The sequence below is a fragment of the Corvus moneduloides genome, chromosome 1 (genome assembly GCF_009650955.1).
Source record: "Corvus moneduloides isolate bCorMon1 chromosome 1, bCorMon1.pri, whole genome shotgun sequence".
NCBI classification, from domain to species: Eukaryota; Metazoa; Chordata; class Aves; order Passeriformes; family Corvidae; genus Corvus; species Corvus moneduloides.
The window spans coordinates 128,296,661-128,320,817 of NC_045476.1; the positions used below are offsets into that span (position 1 = coordinate 128,296,661).

Below are 24,157 nucleotides of genomic sequence, written 5' to 3' on the forward strand. Positions count from 1 at the left end.
TAACCTGGTACATAGATGCTTTATTTCTGACATTAACGCAGTCTGTATTGTGAGATTCTCTTACATAAAAGAAAAGTTTGTAGTACAACAAAAACTAAGATAAACAAGGCATTTGTTGCACATTATGTCAAACCTTAGAACAAAAATATGGTGTAATATGTATTTAGGTTTCATGCAAGTTTGGCTGCTGCATGTACAATTTACCTATAAACTGAAAGAAATGCAAATGCACACAACATTCAAAAAGTAATAAGATGCCTGACACATGAAAGATTAAAACCTTCCTGCTAAAGCAACAAAGTAGGAGTTAACTAAACGATCCAACCAATACCAACACAAATTATTACTACTTACCATAAATCTATGCTTAAACTTGGTATAGGTAGTTTTGATGATACCATTTCTACTTCAATATACCAGCCAGATTCTAGATAGTCATTCTGTCTTAATGTCTGATTTCATTTTTTGTGAATTAAATGCTGTCTCCAGAGTTACATGTTGCTGTTAAATCTGTTCTGGTAATGCACACCTAAATCTAGTATTGCCAAGAATTCCAATTGGCTCCTCTAAATTTTGCTAGGTGAGGAGTAATCCTGGCATGATGGGCCTTTTCTGATCCCTTGCTTATAATAAGATTCCCGCCCCCCCTTAAAATTTTGATGTGAATTAAAAATTGCTAAAAATGTTTGTGCCTACTACTATCAGAGCCAATATCAAAAAGCTCATAAAAACAAGGATTGTATAAGCTCTGAGATGCTTAAAAAAAGTTTAAGAACCCATTACCTTCCTTGTGCCACTCATCACATGTTAAAATTCTCCATTAATTAATTCTTCTCTACCATCTTTGATATTAAAGTGTTAGGAACACTTTCCACACCCTGCATAGTACTGGTTGATCTCATAAAGTTAACTAGAGAACCTGACATCATGTAATTTTACATACAGTGCATATGATGCTCGCTCTTTCCATCTCTCATAGCAGCAAGCCGATTCTGCCACGATCTGTAGCAGCACACCCGGGAGTGGAGAGGAAGAGTGTTTGAATTATAAATAACTAAAACTACAGTGTACAATTCTATTTACCTGTCAGTATCTGTTGAGAGCACTCCATTATAACTTGCTCGAAATTAACTACATAAAAACCTCTACAACAAAAGCAAACCAAAACATTCCTTCAAAACCAAAAATAAAGACATAAAATAAGTGCAAATACCTAAAATAGGCAACTAAAGCAAGTGTTGTGACCTGTATACCTTTAAATAAGGACAAAGATTTTTCATAAATAAAAGAATGTTCTCTTTGCTCTTCAAACATTTAGTCAGTATATAATGGTCAAAGTTAAGTGCAGATACAATTGTTTTGAGATCCAAGGTGCCAAGTTTCTTTAAAAAAAAAAAAAAAAAGAATAAAATATATATATTGAAAATGCATTAGTTTTTAGTTCCTATGCAGGACAAAGTACTCCGCGGTCTCATATAAGACCCCACCATTTCTTTCTAAATATATTTAAACAAAGTACAGGAACAGTTGCTGTACAATACAGGAATACCTTGTAATTATGTTGTAGACCAACATGATTTTAGGGCTATAGTGCAATCTTTATGTAGATGTAACATACAGTATAGATTTTTACACTTCACCACTGTAATTCTTCTGCTATTTCATATATTTTAAACTTGTCCTTTTTTCATTTTAGCTGTTTTAACAGGAAACAACATTGGCCTCTAGACAACCTGCATACATATAAATATCTACATTTAAGCTTTGAAATGGAAATAAATTATAAAAACAGACTCCTTTCCAATTTACAAAATTTTCCTTGTTCCTACATACTGTACAATACATTCAACAATCATCTCATTTTGAGATTTATGAAGAAAATACTGATGCTTTACACTAAACTTAATTCACCCCCCTCTGCCTACTTCTAGTACCATTTGCAAATAAATATATTTAACACTGTAGTTAATTTCATTGTTTTGCAGCATACCAAAAAAATTAGTAGTGCAACTTTCTATCCTTCCTTTGTACTCCTTTCCATTGTGTTTCTTTATATACTAGAAATATGCTACATAAGCAAAAGCACATTCAGTCATGTATGTTGCTCGTTTGGAAACCAGTAACAACCTATGAACCTACTCTATATTGAAAATGCTCTAACAGATAAAAAAAGCGATGCAAGTCAAAAGAATAAATACGAAAAATAGACCTAAAAACTGTATGTTGTCAGTACTGTAATGTATTTTACCCTTCTTTATATTATAGGGGGTTACTCTTTTAATATTTAAAAAATTCACTGCAGAACTGTTTGCGGTATCCCTTCGTAAAGAATGTAAGAGCTTCATGTCTGTTCTTTGTCAGTCAAAAGAAGAAAGGAAGCTTTAAGGTAGCTTTAAGGTTTCCCTTGGCAGACTCTCTCAAAGTAAAGATTTAATTCCCAAGTATCGCACGGGAATGGCCTTCAGCATTGTTTCAGTTTCAATGGAAAGAGATGGTTGTCAGCTGCAGTGACCATCACAGTATCAGAGACCTTGAATTGCTGTTGGTAGCTGTGTATGTGCTCAGATACCTTCTTGCTTGCTCAGTCATGATAAGCTGGTCTTCCGTTTTTCCATAAACAACTGCCTCCCAGTCACGATTTGGCTGCATAAAATAAAATTCTGTTAAAAAGGTTCATTTAACAAATTAAATACTTCAGCAATTCTCATACAATGTTTCAGAGTAATAATAAGTTATTAAAGCCTAGCAATAGTATACTTTACTGAGAGGATCCAGTTCTACAGTACAATACCTAAAACCTGTGACAAAGCTTCCTCTCCACCCTTAATCCAGCTCCCAAGCAGTGCATCTGGGTTATGCTTCAAGTTCTAACACACAAAATGAAAAACACTCTTCAATAGTCTAACTAGTTCAAAATTAATACATAAAAGGGAAGCTAATTAAGTTCTCTTCTCTTTGAATATCTTCCTCTTTAAATGTGCTAAGTTCAGCAGGCAGAAAAACACATTACTGACAGCTGTCTGGAGACACCAAGGAAGATAAAATAATTTGGCAGCTGAAAAAGAAGATTGTGAAGAACTTTACTGAACCAAGTGGCAGCCATGGAAGAACGGTCAGATTTTTGGGGAATATATAGGAAATGGCAAAGGAATTAGGAATAAAAATGATGAATGGAATAATTAAGCTACTAGTCCTGCTTTTTCCATGAAGCAAAGACTACACCTTCACATGATGTACTGAACCTCGAGCTGATTCGTTTCAGCTCCAAATTGGACCTGGCACTGGCTGGTTGTAGCATGATGAACAATGCAAGATCCTCTCCCTCCCACATCGAGCTAGAAACTGATCCAAAGGATCAGTTCTGCATATAGATTCACAAAGAAAATTATCTATATGAGTTTCTCTGTAAATTTAGCAGAACTTGATTCATGAAAGGGACTTAGGGTTAGAGAGGCCACAAAACTGAGAGGGAATTTCTCTGGGGAAAGAGAAAAAAGAAAAAAGATGGTTCAATGAAAATATTTGTGAGTATACTATAACTCAGCTTCCCTTTTAAGTATTCCAAACACCATACTTCTGGGCCAGATAGATGTATTTACCTTAGCTGCAATTCACAGCGAAAGAAATTTTTCTTTTTTTTTTTTTTAAATTTTAATATCACAATTAAATGAACTTTGTTCTTCCTTCTCATAAGAAAAGATCACAAAGTAATAGTGTTGTCTCTGTACTTGAAAACACCATTGTTAAAGCAATTAAGTAGAATATGGAAGATCAGGCTCCAGGTATCCTGTCTTTTTTTTTAATTTATTTTTTCATTAATACAGAGCTGTAGATATTCTAAGAAGACAAAAAAACTTTATACATTAACTCCCTATGGGACAAACTGGAATTGGTACAAAGTAGGTCAAAGAATCTCTTCTTAAAGCTGGTGGTCAGGGACCTACACAGAGGAAAAACTAGGTTCAGTGGTTTTACCAGTATGGAAAATATATGGATGTACAAGAACAGGGCCGTAACAAGAACAGTTACCAAACAGAACCCATGGATGAACTCTGCTTTAATGAAGCCCACTAGGCTTATTATGAAGAGTAAGCACCAGAGAAATTTGAGAAACTAAAGTCCTAAAGAAGTTTAGTTTGCACCAGGCCAAGTTTTCTAACTCCTAGTCTTGGGCACCCAGACCTGTTTTGCAGGTCTTCCCTACCCTGCTTTTGTTCCCCCACATCTAAATCTTAGTGAAACATCAGTTTGTTTCACTGAAACAAAGTGTGAAACATCAGGGTTGTATTTAAGGAACTTAGCTATGAAAAACACTTTGCAGACAAATGACCAACTTACAAGAAATAAGGATCATGGAAACACTGACTGAAACTGGATCACTGATTTCAACAATTCTAGACATTAGCGCAAGACAGAAACAAAACAACACAAAATTTCTTTATTAACCCACTAACAGAACTAACAGAATTCTTTGCATCCAGACCTGAAGAGCTTTCTCCATTTTGACATTTTTTGTAGCACATGCATTCAGTTTCTTCTTAATTACTGCATTTGCTTTGTTTGCTGTATTTGTATCCTGTTTTTCTGATGTCAGGTTACATCTGTTGTCCTGTATTTCCAACAATGGTGTCATTAATAAAGATGTGGTATATGCATTTTTTGACTATTGACAAAAAAGAGGGTAGGGAACAGGAATAATAATTAGTAATTAATACAAAAAGACTTCAACAGCTGTGTTCAGAGAAGCCAAAATGTAAACAAAGCAAATACTATCAGAAAGACCCTAGGAAAGAATCTGAAAAGAAAATGTAATGAGCCATATATGAAGAACTAGCCTGGTCCATACTGGAATCCACAGTCAATACTAAGCATAGTACAACAAGCAGCTGCTAGCATGGTTTAGGCATCACTGTGTAGACAGTTTCTTTACTCTAAAGCCACACTACTCTGATAACATTTTGTTAAGAACAAGATTTGATAAAGTGGTAACTACAGAACAGTTTTAAAGAAAAAAGCTTGTAATTCACTTCTAGGACAACCCTCATGAAAGTAAGGAAAAGGAGACTAGAGTCAAAAAAGTAAGATCACATCAGTTTCAGTGGGAGGAACTGCTTTAAGAACTGAAATAAGCACTGGATGGATCACTCCAGAAGAATTTTATATATTGGTAATGTCTATGGAAATAAAAAGAAATTAATCCAGCTTCAGTATACGAAAGTGCAAGACATATATATGTCAACTTTAAAGACCAAAAATTAGATGACAGTAACAGTGGCATAAGTAGTTGCATTCTTACAAAAACACCCCATTAAACCACCTTTAAATATTTATTCTACCTCAGACCTTGTTCCTAAATTATCATCATATGGACACACAATTTCTACCTCAGGATTGGTATATTCTTCATTTTTAAATAAGATACTACACTGTCTCTCTTGCTAGGAGTCAATGTTCCTGTTGCACCAGCATTTCTCATGAAAATGACGGAAAACCAACTTTTCCCCAGTCCCCTGCCTTTAACAGACCACAACGTCATGGTGCATCTTAAGCTAGACATCAGCGATACACAATATACCGTGCCTTAGCAAGATATTACTAAGGGAACACCAGGCATTTTCGTTATGACTGGAATGGCTGCAGCACCGCTGCTCCTCACAAGAGATGTTCTTGGGGAAGCTGGCAATTCCCACTAGGTGGCAGAGCACCCAATACCCAACAGGCAGATCCCAAGGCTTGGCACAGTCTAAGAGGCACTTCAGAAGGGAATTTGGAGAACCAGCTAGAAAGGAGCATGACTTAAGCGCCTTACACAGTCTTTAAAAAAAGACCTTGGCTCCTACATTCTGAATATAGCCTTAAACCTAATCAAGAAGCACAGACATTTACTCTTTAAGAATTGAACACATACACACATTAAGAACTCATTAGAACAAAGTTTTCCTACAAGACTAAAGAATAAGCTATGCAATTATTCAACTGGAAAAACACCGAGCTGCTTTTTAAAGGACAGAGGGACCGAAAGAGCCCCATATCCGATTTCTCAATGTCTTGGTTATTGAGGCAGAAGTATTAAAATTCCCTTAGGCAGAGGGAGCACACAAACTTCATCTTTTACACGCTTGATATTCCTTAAAGTATTCCCCTACTATGCGAAGCAGGAAAAACTTGCTGCCTAACATGCAATTATGTATTTTCAGAACACATCTGCCAGACTGTCAAGCATGCATAGCACAAGAGCAAATGTCATCTTCCTGGTATATTACAGAGAGCTTCAGCATGCTGTGTATGTTAAAGTTTACAGGTAACCAGCATGGAAACAGCTTTGCTACAAACCTGTAAAGCATTCACATTATTTTACCTACTCTGAAGGACTGAAAGGAAAAATTCATGCATGAATTCAAGCCCAATGCTCACCTATTTCTTAAGTACATAAAATAGCATTTCAAACTGAAGGTATTTTTCACTGTCTAGATGCATTAATCTAGCAGCTTCAATCCAAAAGTTTATTATAGTTGACAGAAGACACACAGTTCCATATTAATATTGCTGCCAGTGATGCTCTTCAGTTAGCTTCATTTCATTCTTACCTGTACATCTAAACTATTATCTTCTGTTAAGCGCTGGGCCCCAACCTCTTCTTTTTCCTGTGAATCTAGGACCAGTGATTTTCTGACTTTTTTAGAAAAGTTGTGCTGAAAGAAACATTTTGCAGAGAAAAATTGTAAAATATAATGTAAAAGCAGTTATTCCCTATTTGAAATTACTACTGTCATATTACCTCCTGCTTGCAGTTTTTATACAAAGTGTCATCTTCCTCCTTGGGAAATATATCTGTTCCAGTTTCCTCTTTCAAAACTTCCCTAATGTCTTCCTCCGAGAAGGCAAGTGGTTGTGACTAAATGTTAATTAAAATTGAAGAAGAAAACACATGAAGTCTATTAGTTGCCAGTTCCTACCATATTCTACTTTCAGCTAATGTAGGCCAGAAGAGGGATCTTGCAAAACATAGCAAGAAAGGACCTAAGCTACTGTAGTTAAAAAACCACAGGGCTACATTTCAAAGCTATGAAGATTTTTTTAAGTTCATTTTACTCCACATTATTTCTAGCCAGATAAAACATATACATGCACACAGTGCTTCAAAAATGCAAGGTAGCATTGAAGACAAACTACTTGTTTGCACTTATTAGTAATAGTTATCCACTGATGGAATAATTTATATACACTAAATACCTACAAAAACACATATGTGTATATATACATGCATAAAAACATACTAAAAAACTCTGCTAGAAATGTATAACTGTTGTTATGAAAAGAATTTACACCAATTTTAACACAAATCTTTGAATAAGACATTGATAGCCCTAAGTACAGTACAGAATTCCACAGAAGCCATACAGATGGCTCCTTTGTGTACCAACAGGAGAAGAATTCCCTTAAGCCCTCAAAATTTGATTTTGAACAGGAGGTTAATAGTGGACAGAAACAGGAATGCCAAACCACTCCATTTGCATAGTGAGGGACTGTGAATCTATAGGGTAACACAGATGGTGCCAAGCCCCGTGGCAAAGTCTGAGCTACCTTCTGTGTTTGCAGAAAAGAAGTAGTCAATATATATTGGCTGGAATTTTTTCAGAACTTGAAAAGCATATGTCTACTGAATTCCAAAAGTTATTATGCATTAACATACCTTAGCTAGGCTAGGAAGAGAACAAAAATTGAATTCATTTGGAACAAACTAACAAACAAGGTAACATTATCCATAGCCAACAAAACCAAAAAAAAAAAAAAAAAAAAAAGTCTGTGACAGCCAGAAGAATCAGAGGATCATGAACTGCTATACTAAAATTTTGGGGTTTCGGATGAAGAAGACTGCTAACATCACTCAAGATTATCACACTGTGGTAAACACCTAATTTCAGTCCTAGTGCTGTAGAAGAACCAAAACCAAAGAACAACTCAGCTCTTACATAGTCCAGAGGATTCAAAGATAATGCAGGTTTTCAAGTGAAATGTGAAAGTTGTTTAAAATAATGAGGTCAGTCAAACTCATGTACAGCAGCTTGCTCTTACTAAGTTACCCAGCTGGAGAACCCACACCCATTCATTGTCCGACTTACAATTTTTCTTTTGAAAAAACAGAAACCCTAAAGTATTAAAATCTCAGGCCATTATGTAACCACCTCGTAAGAGATACAGTGTTAGCAAGGCTAGGTAAATTTAAAACAACTCACAAACATGAAACTGATGCATTTAAGATTACTGTGGATCAAATGATTATATGCACCAAATTACTGTTCAAGAAGATAATGCCTCCATACTACACAAGCCTAACAACCAAATCCAAAGCGTTTTTGATTCACGTTCTAGTTGTTCTCTAGGATAAGAAAATGCTTTCTAGGATCACAAGGAGGCTTACAGTACCTCAAAACCAAGAGGACATTTAGACTTCAACAAAGAAGAAAAGAAACAGTATCATCACATACCATAAGTCTGAGGGGACCATACTTTTTTTCCTGAGCAGCCAAAGCATTTTTAAAGGGAGTTGGTGTCCTTGGTGTTGAACCCAAAAGAGATCTTCTCATTGTGGGAGTTCTAAAACTATTCAAGCATATAAAAGCATTCATATACACATTTTAATATTTTATCATTAGCAATGTAATTAAATTAATCTAAGAAACATTTTAAAATACTTTTAATTTACACAACAGGTATCAGCACCATGAACCTGAAAAGTACTGAGATCACTATAGCATTACCCCACACGTATTAAACTTTAATTTAGTAACACCACCAGATGTTTAATGTAATAAACCTACCCCACATTTTCCTTTTGATCTTGTGGTGTCATTTCCTTGTGTAGAGGAGTCGTAATAAGAACTTTCTGCCCACAGATTGGAGTCGATGTAAATGCAGGATTTTCAAAGTTAAATTGTTCATTTCCAGAGCAAGTGTTGAAAAACTAAGCACAAGGGGAGGGGGGGGGAAAAAAGCAACCTTACAGAACAAAATTTCACCACTGTGCTGAACAGCAAAGACCCCCGAATTATATACACATATCTGAAAGACTTTTACTGACAAACCCCAGTACTCTATTCTTGACTTACACTTATTGCTGAAACCTTGATTTTCTTCTTAAAATCCCTACTACTTACTTAAGTCACAGAGACAAAAGGTCTCTATCAACAATTATTCGCATGAGAAAGTGTGAGCTGAGACACAGGTTGTCACTGCTGCTGCCACCCTCCCCATCAGTCTTCAAAACAGAGGTTGTTTAATGATTTATTTTTAAGATACTTACTCTTATGCAGATGCTGTAAGAAGTTAGTTTGACATATTTATTTAGGCTACAACGTACTTCTAGGGAAGAAACTACTTATAATTTATAACCCACCCACTACAGTCTTCACATTTAGCCATATTTAAAGATGCACTCACCTGTGATGGAGAAAATGGTAGTGTTTTCACTGGCGTCCGCTTGAGTGCAACATTGACAGCATCGTTACACAGGCCATCGTTCAGATCAGTCACCGGGGACTGCCCAACACGCAATCTCTTCTTCTTTCTCAGGATAGCAGGTGGATTGCTGAACTTAGTTAAGTTTGAGGTTGTTGAAAAAATTGTTTCCTCATCCCCACTGATGCTGCTGTGGTTTTTGCCATCAAGCATAATACCGACATTATACTGGCACTCAGCAGCCCCTTCACTGTGTTGAAGCCGCATTAGTTTTACTGGAGCCGGCTTGACAGGGGATACAACAGCCTCTGAAAGCTCAAAACAGGTATCACTCCACGCTACCGGATCCTATGAGGCAAGATGCAAAACACAGGCAGGCTTATCCAAGATAACTTCACAATGTCCAAGATAATCTATCAGCCCTCTAGCTCCACAAGCCATATATTCTTCCCAAATTATTCTCCCCGTGTCTTTCATACAATCATAAAATACTGAATATTTTAAAACAAAATTGTTTTTAAAAAGGCAATAAATCACTTGATAAGGTGGAAATTATAGACAAATACAAAATAAGGCAATTTTAACAGTACCTTACACATATTGTGTAAATTGTCATTCCTAATTAAACACTTCTTTTTAAGAAGGAATACAAACTTACAATTTCCATAAGGTCTAGTGTCTCTGCAAATTCCGGAATGGTTTGTAGAGGTGTTAACATTCTGTTTGCTTCTACACCCAAATACTTAGGTGGTGAATTCTGCTGAACAGGTGTGATGCGGGTCTCGTCCATGCTGTAGAAATCACTTGTTTGTTCCTCAAGGCTACTTAGTGTATTAGGCATACAATCCTCCATGATAAAATTTCCAGACCAACAAGACAAGCTTCCAGCTTGCTAAAAAGTTATGAAGAAACATGTTAATTTTATTCAACTTAGAGGTTGAAAAGAGTCAATTACGTGACTGCAGGGTGGAAAAAAAAAGTAGTGTGTGGAAAGACTAAGCATAACTATTAATTTTGGCATTTTTAAATACCAATTATCTGTTTCAATTAATGCAGTTAGTCTTCTCTTTACATTAACATACTCAACATTCTCAAATTGCGTAAGATTTTTATCTTACCTCACATTCATATCTTATACACACTCATAACTTAGGTAATTATGGGCTGTATTGGAAGCCATCTCTGATGCAAGTTTCCTGCGTACCTGAACACCAATATATTATGAAGTCATCTTCAATACAGAACATAGGTAAATTTTAAGATTAGAAAATGTTTCTAGAGCGTGAAATACTAGTTGTTTGATCTGGGTTTTTTTAATGCAGATTTTGCATTAATAGTTTAGTAAACTTCTAAAAGGCTATTCCATTTCAGTAGCCTGCTTAGTACCCAAGAAACAAATTTTAATTTTCACTGGAAATCTAGAAGCAAACCAGATTCTACTAGATAAGTAGAACACTGCACCGTTTCAAAAGAATGCCAGGAATAACTGCACCACATAAAATCTCAAGTTCACCTGTATTCTAAACTAGGGATCAATATGGTTGGGTTAGTTAGGTGTCTGATATGCAGAGCTCTCTGAGGAAGTCAGTGACTGTCATCTGCAAGTTACCCTAATTCTACAGAATTAGGGAAATTCCACTGAATTTACACACAATTTGTGTGCAGTGAATATTTATTTACTGTTCATCATGTCCAAATGTGGATATTAAGTATTGCAAGCACTCACACTGAAGTTTGAGGAAAATATAATCTACAGGACATTTCAAAATCAAATGGGGCAAAACCTATGTATTTTTCACCTTTCTCTACTAAGCAGATGATCAATATTACTGATCTATAAAACTGAATGGCAGTGATATAAAATGTGTTACATCTTCAAGAGGATTAAAATACTGGGTGTTAGGAACTGCCAAATTGCTGGTCATATTTCTGCTGCCTTCACAGTTTAGAAAACTGCACTAAAAATAAGTTCTCTCAGCTCTAATACATAGATTTTTGTTTTACAATGCAACAGCCATAGGTTTGATTTTAGACGGTCGGGTGAAAAAAATACCACACTAAACCAAACAACCGTTACTGAATTTCTGAGGATTAACCTCAGTAATGCATATTCAAATATTTAGAGAAATTTACATTTCTTACAGAAGACATTTGTTTTCTTCTGATTTCATTCTCTGCTGACATAAGTAGCAATTCAAGTTCCTTTATTTTCTTTTCTTTATCAGGATCATCATCAATAAATGGCTGCTGAAAAATTTAAGAAAGAAGCCATTACTATTTTTCACTTCCACCACCCCTTCACGGTAAAGACTCTATATTTTAACACAGCTGTACTTTTAACAGGAATCCACACATAGAGTGAACAGAACTGTTCAGGTTGTATCATATTTTGTAGTACAGAAGTCACTCACAAGCAAAACAACTCCAATAACCAGGAGATGGATCTGATGTAAAAGTGGTGTGTAAGGTGGTATTTTAACTGGATTCTAATATGGCCTGTAAGTTATCAGCATGCTAAAACACTTTCTAAACTAAAGTCACTACATTCTGTCTTTAACAGAACCAAGCCTCGGCACACTGGTTTATGTGCTTGTGTTTTCACATGCCTTCTAAAATTTTGTGTTATTTATCCTCACTAAGTGTGCAAGAAAGTGTTTCAACTCAGCATTTGCTGACACAGTATCTATATAAGCAATCCCACCACTACTATCAGAAAAGAAAATTAAAGAAGTGGTTTTGATTGGTTTGTTTGCTCTTAACCTCCTTAACACTTTCCATTATTGCTATAAATATAGGGAAGGATATACACTATCCTCAATTTAGAGAGTACTTCAAGGAGCAGAAAGTATCTTATACTTTTCTGTGTAGGGCAATCCGAAGTGTCAAAAGCCATATGAGGCTTTGTTGTGACTTGTATTCTTATACCAAATCAGGAAAGAAAATGCAACATGAAACAGATGACCTGCATGGGGAAACTTCAGGTTAGGTAGAGCTCTACAGAACTCCCCTATCTAACAGAAACACAACGTGTATTATTCCCTGTGTCAAAATACATTTTTTTACTAATTCCAAATTCACAAAAATTCTTCCAAGGAGTCATATTAGAAACCAAGATCTACATTCATTCTGCATCACATAATGAATTTCAGATATATCCCAAGTGAACCCAAAGAAGCAAAAGGAAATAATATGTCCAACTTCTATTTGCTTTAAATTTTCTTAATTCTTCAGCATTTAGAATGCTGCAAAAGAGCATCTTCAATTGATTGAAAGATGTTTATCAGTGAGAAAGAAATAAAACCTAATGAGAACAAAAAAGCACAGTCAGAAGTACAAGTCACAGTAGGCTGAGTTTTTCAGACAGAGTTATACTTATTCTATATACGTAAATAGTAAAGTCTTGTCTTTAAATCTCTCATAAGCTAGGTAATACTAATATAGGTCACGATTTAGCCTCCAGATTTAACAAGTAAACTATGTTTTAAGCCATATTTCTGTCAGAAATAAGCACAAACATCATGTTTCTGGGATTTATAAAGAGGGCTTCATTTTTCCTACCTAAAACTACCAACTACACTAGCAAGCTTACTTACAGAGGAAGCTATGTAAATTTAGGTGAGTGAAAGACTAACAGACATTTTGAAGATACACATCTATTTATTTTACTGTATAATATGCAGTAAATTCTCCTTAATTTACAAAGGATGTTAACAATTTACCTGAACTATGTTGGAAGAAGATGGAGCATGTTCTAGACAGCTGCCTTCTGGTGAGGCATACTGATATGCTGGAATCTAAAAAGACATAAAACATTTTACAAACCCTCAACAAAAGGAGGCTATAAAATTATTACTAGTTTATTATACATAAACTATTCATGATTTACAAATCCTAAGTTGCCATAAAATCACAAAAATACTCAACAGATCTTCAATCTTTCAGGTTTGTTTCTCATTTCAAACCAAATCAATTATTTGAAACTGGGAAATACTAATTATTCTAAATTTTGAACTTACATGTGTCTGAACAGGCACATAAAATTGATTCTGAGTGTGCAAGTGTTCCATAGTCAGGCAAGGTTGGGGCTGAAGTTCAGCAGAACTAGCGCTTTCAGACTTTATAACACTTTGCAAATATCCTTCCTGTTCCACCTTTCTTCGCATTGTTGAATTCCAGTGATTTTTAATTGAATTATCAGTCCTAAAATGAAAGTATAAAACAGTGACTGGCTTCCATATCTCAAATTTTAATATATGACACAATTTACAGGGTTTGTAGAGTAGGTTAATCTGAAGCCACATATCCAGAAAGCTCCAGCAGCTTAAACTGAAAGTTCTATTATCAGTGGGGTTTTGGCTTAATGACTAGAAAGCTACCCTTTTTAAAACTTCCTTCTACTAAACTTCAAGTGTGCCGGAAATTAAAATTAAATTCAGTTCAACTCTATTACAGAGGGCTTTTAAGTGATCGGGAGGAATTTGAAGATACCTCCAAAGTGTTAGAGGTCTTTCTATGGGTTCTGACTGTAATCATGAGGGGGAACCTTTTTTCTTAGATATGTGGAATAACATAGTGGACACAAGGTTATTTACCCCTCTGCTATAAATTTGCAGTACATGTAGGTAAGACAATCACCCTACTGTCCCACAGCATAATAAAGGCACTCTGGCTGGTGTTTGCCACTGGAAGATATCTCTTCTAAAATTGACAGCCTGCAACCCCCACTCTGTGTTTTATGTGCAGCTTTGTGGGAGAACATCCTACTATCTCTTCATGCCCTTGATCATGGATAGGATAAAACAGGCATGGCATTTTGACAAGCACGCTGAAATCACTTTTAACACTAAACAAACATTAAGGCAAAAGTAGACTATAACTGCATTACTGTCTAAAATACTAGCATTATTATTCCCAGCCTCAGGTAGAGGTACGTAGGAACAAAAATTGGTTAAAGCCCCATTTTTCATTTAAGATGAACTCCAAGAAGTATTCCCCTTTTTCATCCCACTAGTGTTGGACTCTACAAATCTTCTAGGTCTGTGATCTTTAGCACTTTTTAGCTAAGTCTCAGATTTGTTGACAACAAACAAGCTAAATAGGAATTCTTCTGTCAAACTCATCTTCCCTCTCTGAAATTCTATTTAGATGCAACCATCTCATTCCTCCGAAGGATTTACTATGAGCCATGGATTGTGCACTTAATCAAAATGCAAATTTTTTACGCGCACATCTCTCATTATGCCAAGATAACAAATGTTGACATTCCTTAGGCACAGCTAGACAGTCACCTCTTGAACACACAAACTGAATTCAGAAACCTTAACACTGAATTTCAATTAACAGTACAAGGTAAAAGAATTATTTCATTAAACTCTTCACACACTAAAATTTTGTTTTCCACAACCATAGAAATTGGAAGTCAAACTTGAAAGAAATAGAAGGCGAACAATGCATACGATTCACTCAACTTAGAGACTTCATGATAACCAACTAACTTTGCAATGCTTGACTCCTAAGCCTGGACTTTTGAAGGTTACTAAGACTTTCTTTTACAAGTGTCCAGTTCAACGAGTGCTACACAAAAAAAAAAAAAATCACATCTTAAACCAGGAAAGTCACCCTCAAATACACATTAATGAAAACCCTTTGATATCAAGTTTGATATCAAATCATTCTTCTACTACTACTTGCAGTTAATTCAGTTCAACTCTATTACAGAGGGTTTTTAAGTGATCAGGAGGAATTTGAAGATATCTCTAAAGTGTTAGAGGTCTTTCTATGGGTTTTATGTCTTTTTAAGAATATATACCAAATTCAAAAGATTTTTAGCATCTATCAAGATAAATAAGTTAATAATATCATAATATAATATAATAATAATATAATAAAATATATCATAATATAATAAGTTTCAACAGATACTCCCTGACTAACAAGTTAAGATTTGAAAGGGTACTGAGATGACCACTCTTCAAATTCCAACATTTAACACAAATAGAGTTGAAAAGCACCTTCCAGGAAGAAGTTTTGCTATTTCAGCCCATCGGTTTCCCAAACGCTTGTGAGCTTCATAGATTATTCTGTCCTCTTCTTCTGTCCATGAAGACTTTTTTACCTCAGGATTGAGATGGTTATGCCATCTTTCTCTGCATTGCTTGCCTATTCTTCCTTTCAGGTGTTTTGCAATTAGAGACCAGCGCTTTGGACCATACTTCTGAACTAATTCAATAACCTGGAATACAGATGAAAGCACATTTAAATTTCAAAACCTATTTTACCTAATCAAAGGCTGAGAACACTGATAAACTCACATTTTAGAATAGCATTATAATAGTCAACTGATATTAGGCCTAAGGAGGCAGACAGTGACTTGGGGGTTTAAAAATGATTTTTCAAGAAATCAAAACATTACTAACTCCAAATTTTCTGTGTTTAGAATATAAGTGTATATTGATGAAAACATACATTTGGAAGTTTCCTTTCTGTCATGCACTGCAGAAGCTGACATTATGAAAGGCCAAAAAAGAAACCGGTAAAGATATTTCATTTGACTATTTTCATCAACATACATACGAAGAAAAACCCACACTTCTACACCTAGAAATGGAATGGAAGTTGGGAGTTTTTACAAATTAGAAGCTTTTCCTTAAAAAACTAATGAGAACTGTGAAAAAAATAGATTAGGAAGACCATATTCATAAATTGACAAATAGTAATTTAAAACATCTTAGAACAGTTTTAAACAGTAGGAACAAGAAACATATTTGAAATACCACAGGAAAGCTGTATTTGCACCTCCCTATCAGGCAGTCCAGGTTTTGCAGGCAAAAGGCTGCAATACAGATTAACAACAGTGGGGTAAAAAAGGAGCCTAAAACATTGTGATAGCTTCTTTACAGAAATAAATGGTTTCCCAGAACATTCCAAGTTGGAAAGAACCCAGAAGGACCATCGAGTCCAATGGCCCATAGAGGGATCAAACTCACAACCTTGGCATTATTAGGACCATGCTCTAACCAAATGAGCTGATCTCAGGGTTGTAACAATAGATTATGAAATAATTTCCCTTATTCCCAATCCCTTCAAGTCTGGTGGGTTTGAGGAACAAAAGATGTAAACGAGACCTTTGATCTTTAGTGCTACAAAGAGATCCCCCCTACTTGGTAAGCTAGAATAATTCAGCCAGGACTCTCACTAATGGGAAATGAAATTCTTGAGCAGTCCTGACATTCCATCTACTTAAGAGAGAACTTTTTTCTTCTCATACATCATAATGCAACATAAGTATCCATGTCACAAGACCTATGAGACATCAGCTAAACGGGAATGAAACCCAAGAAAAAGTACACATTCTTAGCAGCCATATGCCAATTTTATTAAAGAGCAGAGTATCAATTAGTTTTTGTTACCCTCTGATCTTCTTCTTTAGTCCAGGGACCTTTAATCAATTCTGGGTTTAGTACCTTCTGCCATCGATGCTGGCACTGAAAATCTGAACGATTCTGAAAGAGTTTTAGAAGACCAGTGTAGCTGTTAAACTCTTGAATACATAAAGCTGTAAATATATTCTAGCATGAATTATTAGCTTATTTCAAATTAAAGGACTTATTTAGAACTTTGTTCTAAGTATAATAGTTAAATTCTCCCTTATTATTTCTTATTCCATTTGCTTATAAAAACTCTTCTCCAGAAAAAAACAACCTTGCATGAAGCTCTAATCTAATTACTTCAATGTACTAACTTGATAACCAAATTCAGAACTTACTCTCTTTAAAGAAAAATGTGCATTTATTTTTGCCCTTATTACTCCACACTTTCTCTAACCTTTGTGGTTGATCTATTTTTGATATTATCTGTAACTTAAATAAGTGGAGAAACTTTTTAAGGAAATACTTTTTCTTTCAAATAAAAGAATACACTTTTTGCTAAATCCCAAATTAATGTATTCTCAGCTCTTTACTTGAGTGTTAAGGAAAACAGATTCATATCAAATTTAGTTAACACATACTAATTAAACACCATTGCTTTTGCTGGTCAGGACAGATGGTGCTTTTCTGTAGCTTCACTAAGGATCTTTTGAAATATTGTTCCCAGTTACGAAAGAGAAGTAACTTTCACTTAGCCTCCTAGAAACTATCTATATGAAAGGGTTGGTCCGATGCTTAGAAATATGCAGCTGAGAGCCTGACCCAGGACAGCATACTTTTTTACTGGGACATGGTTATTTACTTGCTTCAGTACAAGCTGTTGGATAGCAAATACCAATTGCAAGGTTTTGCTGGTCTTGTCTGCCAAGTAAAGGTGTTACCATGCTAAGATCAAGTTAACAAAGCAGCAGTCTATAGAACCAGAAAAAACACCCAGAACACTAACACCTGAAATTACACTGTTCACAGTATCTTCAAGCTAATTACAAGTAGTAACTCTATGATTAAAAGCACACTACAGTTTTTTTTACAAAACATCATCATTTCCTGGTGAAGACAAGCTGTAAAAGACTCAATATAGAATAGCTGTTACTATTTTGACAAAAGAAAAACATTTTAAATTGTGGCCTTTTAGTGCTTTTATCTTCCAGACATTTCTGAAATCATAATATGATTTGGAGAGAAAAGCAAAACAAATGATGGGATGATCCAGTATAATCGTTTCAGTCTGCCTTAGCCACAAAAAAAAACCTGAACGTGATTACAAGCTACACTCCCACTCTTGAGAGCCACCTTGAAGCCATCTTCACTTTTTTGGGGCAGAATGGAGGGAAGGTTTACCTGTGCCCAGTCCAGCAAGGAAATGAGGGTTTGAAAACACAGCAGTTTGAGATACCCTTGGTTTTCCTAGCAAAAGATCATCAGTAACAAGGTAAGAGCGAATTATGCCAGCCTCTATTATCTGGCTGTTGCAATAGGTTGCCTAAAGAGGCTGTGCAGTCTCCATCCATGGAGATATCCAAACCCAAACAGACACTGTCCTGGGCAGCTTGCTCCAGCTGACCTTGTTTGAGTAGGGGCCATGAACCAGATGACCTAGAGAAGTTCCTTCCAACATCAATGATTCTGCAGTAGGCAACCTGATCATGCAAGTTTCCTATGATAACTGTGGAATGTTTTTTCAACTTCACTTGAGCCCAACTGAACAACATTTTTTTTGTCTCCAGAACAAATTATTTTGCTTTCAGCTGAAGAAGTTTTTATTAAACTGTTAGATCTGTTAAATGCAAATTCATACTACACCTGCATATCAGTATCACCAAATGTATTTTTAAACAGCTTAATATAAAAGCTTTTTGATTCTCCTCTGCCATTCACTTATTTCACTGATTTTTATTAGGGAATAACATACATGTAAGGAATATGGATTTGCTTATACATGACTTAAATTTAGAAGCTTTGAGTTTATTCCCTGATATCTATATTTTGCCACTTGGAAAAAAAATCAGAAGCATCACAGTTGCACAAAAATATGATGAGAACAATGCAAAGTTAGAGTTGTTCAGCATTTAGAATTCAAGTCTTTTTTTACCTTACAATGGAATTTCATACAACCACATCATCCCAGACAATATTGTAAGAACCTCAACGGTAGGAGGAGGTGTAATTTTTTGATTTCTAATATTTGACGCCACTTCTAGGAAGTGATTTCAGCCTTAGATTCTACTATATTTTTACAGCAGGCATTTTATAACATTTGTTCAGAAGAGACATAAACACCATCAATTCTAGTTGTAGGTACTTTCTACCATTACCTCACAGAAGCAGTGATCACTGAAAAAAAAAATCAAATCCAAACAAACAAAAAAACTCCAAAAAACACATACAAGTAAATAAACACATGCACCCTCTTGCCTATGGTGTTCAAGAAATTCATCCTGCTCCTTTCAAGCAATCATTCAAATGCAACCCACTCTTCTAACTGCCTCAGAAGCAACCTGTGAATTCTGGATATAGCCACCACAAGTAATGGAACCAGTAAGGTACAGGAATATATTCCATAATGAAAACAAATAGCAAGTGTGAACAGAAAGCATTTCTGATCATTTCAGACTGTCACTGAAGACAGTGCCAATAAGGTTCTTCAGGGTCTGAGCTAGATCTCAAGTCTATTTTAGAAGCATCCTCTAAAATAGTTTTTACTGTTACGTGCTTCTGATCTATTCCACCTCATTTCCCAGCTAGACATATGACCAAAGTAAATAAATATTAAGAGAACTTAACTGAAACAGAGATTCAACTTACTTGTAGATGACTAGCAATGAAAGCCCAATCATCTGTACCATTTTGTTCCACCAGCTTCTTTAGCCTTTCATCCTGTTAAGACATAATCTCAGCCAATAAATTTTACATGCTACCCCAATACAATAATAACATATTTCATGAGCTAAGAAGATTAGGTAGGGATCAGACTAAAGCAAAAAAAAAAAAAAAAAAGTATTACCTCTTCACGGGTCCATTTCACCTTGCTACATATCTTCTTCAAACCTTTTTGCTGTGGTACTTCATAGTCATGATCCATATATTGAAAATCATCGTCTTCCTCACTGCAAAGTACAACAGAAGAGTGAAGAAGATCAAAAGAGAGTTTAAAATACCTCTGAATAACCTATTTTTTCTAATTACTTGTACCTTTTTACCAATCTGTACATATTGTTCTAAAATTATATATGGGATTTGCATGATATCAAGGTCTGCCTCCAGCAGTTCATCATGTCAAAGTACAGAATTCATTTTAATTTCAAGGCCACACATTGGACAGATAACTCATTCCAAGTTGAGACTTAAATTTGAAGTAAAAACTACTTTTTAGGATTCGTGAATTTGTAACACATTTTTTCATCTTTCTTTTACATGAATGAGCTAACAGAGTGGTTTGTTAGGCTGCAAAACACATTCATGATCCACCTCCATGACTGAAACAAACACAACAAGAATGTCAAATAAGTAAACGTCAATTTGAGATTTTAAGTGGGCTCCTGACTTGACTAAAAGCGTTGCCTCAGTGTTACAGGAATTAGATACAAATCTCTGAAGACAGATACGTTCCAGAAGAAATAACTTCGACATCAGCGCTGAGCCTCAAAGTGCGGACCCAGAGGGGCAGGCAGCCAGGCACCCCTGAGACTCCACGTAGATGACGCTCCATCTACTGGAGAAATGCGGAACTCCACAGCCTGGATAAACAAAGCCTTCCAAACAGGCGGCACAGGGAAGTGTTTCATGGAATCATCGCTAAAACTCGTGTGTCAGTGACTCATGTTAGCATAAATTCAAACACATGTGGAAACCTAGGTCTAACAACAAGGCCTGCAGTGCCCCCGCATTAATTATACCAAAGGCCCAAAGAAGGGACTCCCATCCAAATACACTGCTTAAATTAAAATCAGTTTCACAGTGCAATTTTTTCTCCATTTTATTATTGGTACAAAGCACACTAAAAATATAATAAATTCAGGTTCAAAACAAAACGTATTAGTTGTGCTCATCCTTGACAGTTACTTCAATTTTTCAACCACAAGTATAAAAAAACTCCTTCCCCAGTAATGAAATTAACCTGTGCTGGTGTCCTAAGAACAGATTAGATTGGAGATCTCTCCATTATTTTCCAAAACACGCAATGATCAGCACAGCATGCTGATTAACCACTTACACATTATTTGTTATTTCCCATTAAGTCTGCTCCTGTTAGCCACAGAGAACATACTTTACTCAAAAGCATTACCACAGGATAGCAAGTGCCCAACTCTTGCAGACTTGCTTCTATGTCCTACACCATATGTTCATTTGCCCTACTTAGCTTCATGATGCAGCAGTTAAACATAAACATATGAAAACTCTGCTGAATTGCTGAAAGACAAGGCAGTAGACTTGTGGAAAGGCCAACAGCAAGTTCTTCACTGTACTTTCAAAAAAAATGAGCTGCAAACACAATGACTATAAGAGGTTTGCATTAAGTGGCTTAAGACTTACAAAAAGAGAACTTAAACTCAGAAGTAACTGTTTTCTTCCCCCTACCACCTCTTTTTTTTTCTTTTGTCCACAGGTATCTGACAAACTTCAGGGATATATTTTAGGATTGTAACACCAAAATATGTTTCTCATAATACCATTTCATACCAAGCAAGCCATACAGTTCACTTATAACTAAAATCTGGCCTTCTTGTTAAGCCCTTTGTCAACACAACCTCCTTACCCAGCACACAGCAAACTAGCTCATGAGCAGTCTCCAGTTACGTGAACACTCACGGGGATTTAGAAGAGGAGAAGGGGCTCCATATACACGCCAGTGACACTGGTGAGAGCGCCGGTGCCAGACAACGTGGGGGCCCCACGGGCAGCTGCAGTTTAGAGCCCTGCACTGGGAACGCTCTGGCATCCCACAGCCAAACCGCCGCAGCCGACAGTGCCTCTGTGCACCAAGCAGGCACTAACCTCTCCTGCACCTCGATTCCACCTGAACAACCACCTAGTCCTGAGTCTTGTTTAGAATAGTGCTACAACAGACTATAAATCAAATACAGATGAATGGCTGGGACTACTACTTTAAGCTTTCAATTAAAAAGACAAGATTTTTAAATGTGGAGTTGTTATAGCTCATTTGACAATTCTTTTGCAGTTATGAAACTGTGCTAAAATACAGCACCAAAGTGGAAGGCAGCCACCAAGTTTCATCAAATAAGACATCTGGGACAATAAAGTACGTATTTTGTGAGATCTGTTCTAGCTGTCCTTGCAATTCTGAGTTGAGAACCATTAAAGGAAAAAAATCAAGCTTCCAAATGCAACAACCAAGAGCAGTTTAACATAAAACGAATATAAGATTAAATTTAATACCATTTCGTGCAAAGTTATTACACTTTCTCCTTACTCCACATCTAGATTAAAAGTCTTGAAGTCACTTTTATGTAACCTCATAGCTTCAGTAATTTAGTTTTGGAGATACCATCATCAGACACTGACACAGCATGCGCCTTGGGCTGTCAGTCTCTAACCAAAGCTTCCTCTGCTATCCACAACCCGTTGTATTTTCAATCATGAAACCAAGGCTCTCCACAGCCATGTGAGATAATACAAGTTAAGCTTGACAAAAATGAAACTACTGCTTATAATACCACAGGTGAAAGTCCCTTAAACTACAAAATGCCGATTAGGAGTGCCAAGAAACACACTATCTCCGAGCTATTCTTTGAGACAGCCAAACACAGCTTCAGCAGTCAGCCTCTGCAAGCAAAGCCCTTTGCAGCTTACACAACTAGAACACCAAAGCATTTCTTTCTTGTTTTAGCTGCAGCTTTGCAGAAAAATATTCTCTTATAATTTTTTCCATGTCAGAGGAAAACGCAGAAGCAGTTTTAATATGTGTAACTTTGAAACCACCCCCAACTCCATTAAAAGTATGCATCCACAATAAACCCCAGATACCATAGATAACTCACCGGGTATCCTTTCCTTTCTCAGTACTAATCCTTCTCTTACATTTCTTTATCGCTTTTCAGAAACCGATTTAAGACAAGACTAACCATTGCGACAAAACAGTTCTCCAAGACCCACCTTCTGAATACAAAGCAAAGACACACCCATTTTCGTATCAATAAAACAAAAAGATGTAGGAAAGCCATCTAGGGCAGCTGCTGGAGCTCTTGAGCAGAACATTATCTCTCAGGAATATTTCAGGCTAGATTATGACATCTTCAATCAAAGAATATGTCAGACGAGAGAAAGTAGGCGCACTGAAGACATTGGGAAAACTCAACAGGCCCAAACTTTACATCAAGGCTGTGCCAAAGCCACTTGGGAGGTGAAAAGGAGAAAGGGTTACTCCACCAGAAGGAAAATAACCAGCACGGAAAGCTACTGCGGAGACAACGTAGCTGTTACTGACAAGCTCAGTTGCCCAGGTAAGTTACAACAAAGACGACCTGAGCGAAAGCGCAGAAATGAGGGCGGCTGCCAGGGCAAAGGCGGGATCTGTACCCAAGAGGTGGTGCCCAGAAGTCCGAGAGAAGAGATACCTGCGAGAGTGCCGGAGGGGGGAGGGAGGTGGGCAGTGACAGCCGACGCCGGGGCAGTGGTAGGAGGCCGAGAGCAGCGGTGAGGGGCGGGGCGGCACCTGGCCGGGATCCCGGGGCGCGGGGGGAGCACCTGGCCAGGATCCCGGGGCGCGGGGGGGGCACCGGGACTCGCGGCAGCGGCGTGGAAGGCAGCACTGCCCGGGAGGGGATGGGAGACAGAAAGCGCAGAGCGCCCCGGTCCCGCACTCACCTGCGCCGTCTCTCCGCCATCCTCGGCGCGCACCATAGGGGGGGCCGCCACGGCCGCGGGGCGCAGTACAGAGCCCCCGAGCCGCCCGGGCTCCCTTTCTCACAGCAGGGCAGGGGACGTAGCGGGGCACCGGCGGCTCAGAAAGGCTCGAGCCGGGCAGGGATCCTCCCAGGGCCCGCTGCTCCCTGCGGTGCCTGCAGCGCCCCGGCGGCCGCCCTCAGCCCCGGCCCGGCCCCGGCGCGTCAGGCATGGCTCGGCCTGGCCGCTGCCCGCAAGGACGGGGCGCGCAGCGGCCCCTTTCTCGCCCCTACTGTGCCTCGCTCTCCGATGCTGTCAGAGTTGCCGCGGGTTCCGGCGGCACCCGCCGCCCTCCTTCCCTCCGTCTGCGGGCCGCTTTGCTCCGCTGCCCTGCCCTGTGCCCGCCCGGCCCCCACCGCGCACCGGCC

At 37.4% G+C, this 24,157-nt stretch overlaps 1 protein-coding gene across 7 annotated transcripts; it reads right to left on the minus strand.

Moving 5' to 3' along the window:
- MYBL1 (MYB proto-oncogene like 1) lies at positions 1–24,157 on the minus strand. 7 transcript variants are annotated; one of them, XM_032126809.1, is made up of 16 exons: positions 23,712–24,157; positions 19,891–19,993; positions 19,692–19,763; positions 16,869–16,961; positions 15,471–15,691; positions 13,476–13,659; positions 13,179–13,253; positions 11,593–11,703; positions 10,118–10,351; positions 9,442–9,807; positions 8,823–8,965; positions 8,490–8,604; positions 6,779–6,895; positions 6,588–6,692; positions 4,484–4,663; positions 1–2,643 (listed from the first exon to the last, which is right to left on the minus strand). In XM_032126809.1, exons 1-16 carry the CDS (start codon positions 23,729–23,731, stop codon positions 2,515–2,517), a joined length of 2,268 nt encoding a protein of 755 aa, XP_031982700.1. In that variant the 5' UTR covers positions 23,732–24,157; the 3' UTR covers positions 1–2,514. The 7 variants fall into 7 exon arrangements, with proteins under 7 accessions (XP_031982700.1, XP_031982710.1, XP_031982689.1 ...); XM_032126819.1 differs by having other exon boundaries at positions 11,602–11,706; XM_032126798.1 differs by having other exon boundaries at positions 11,593–11,706.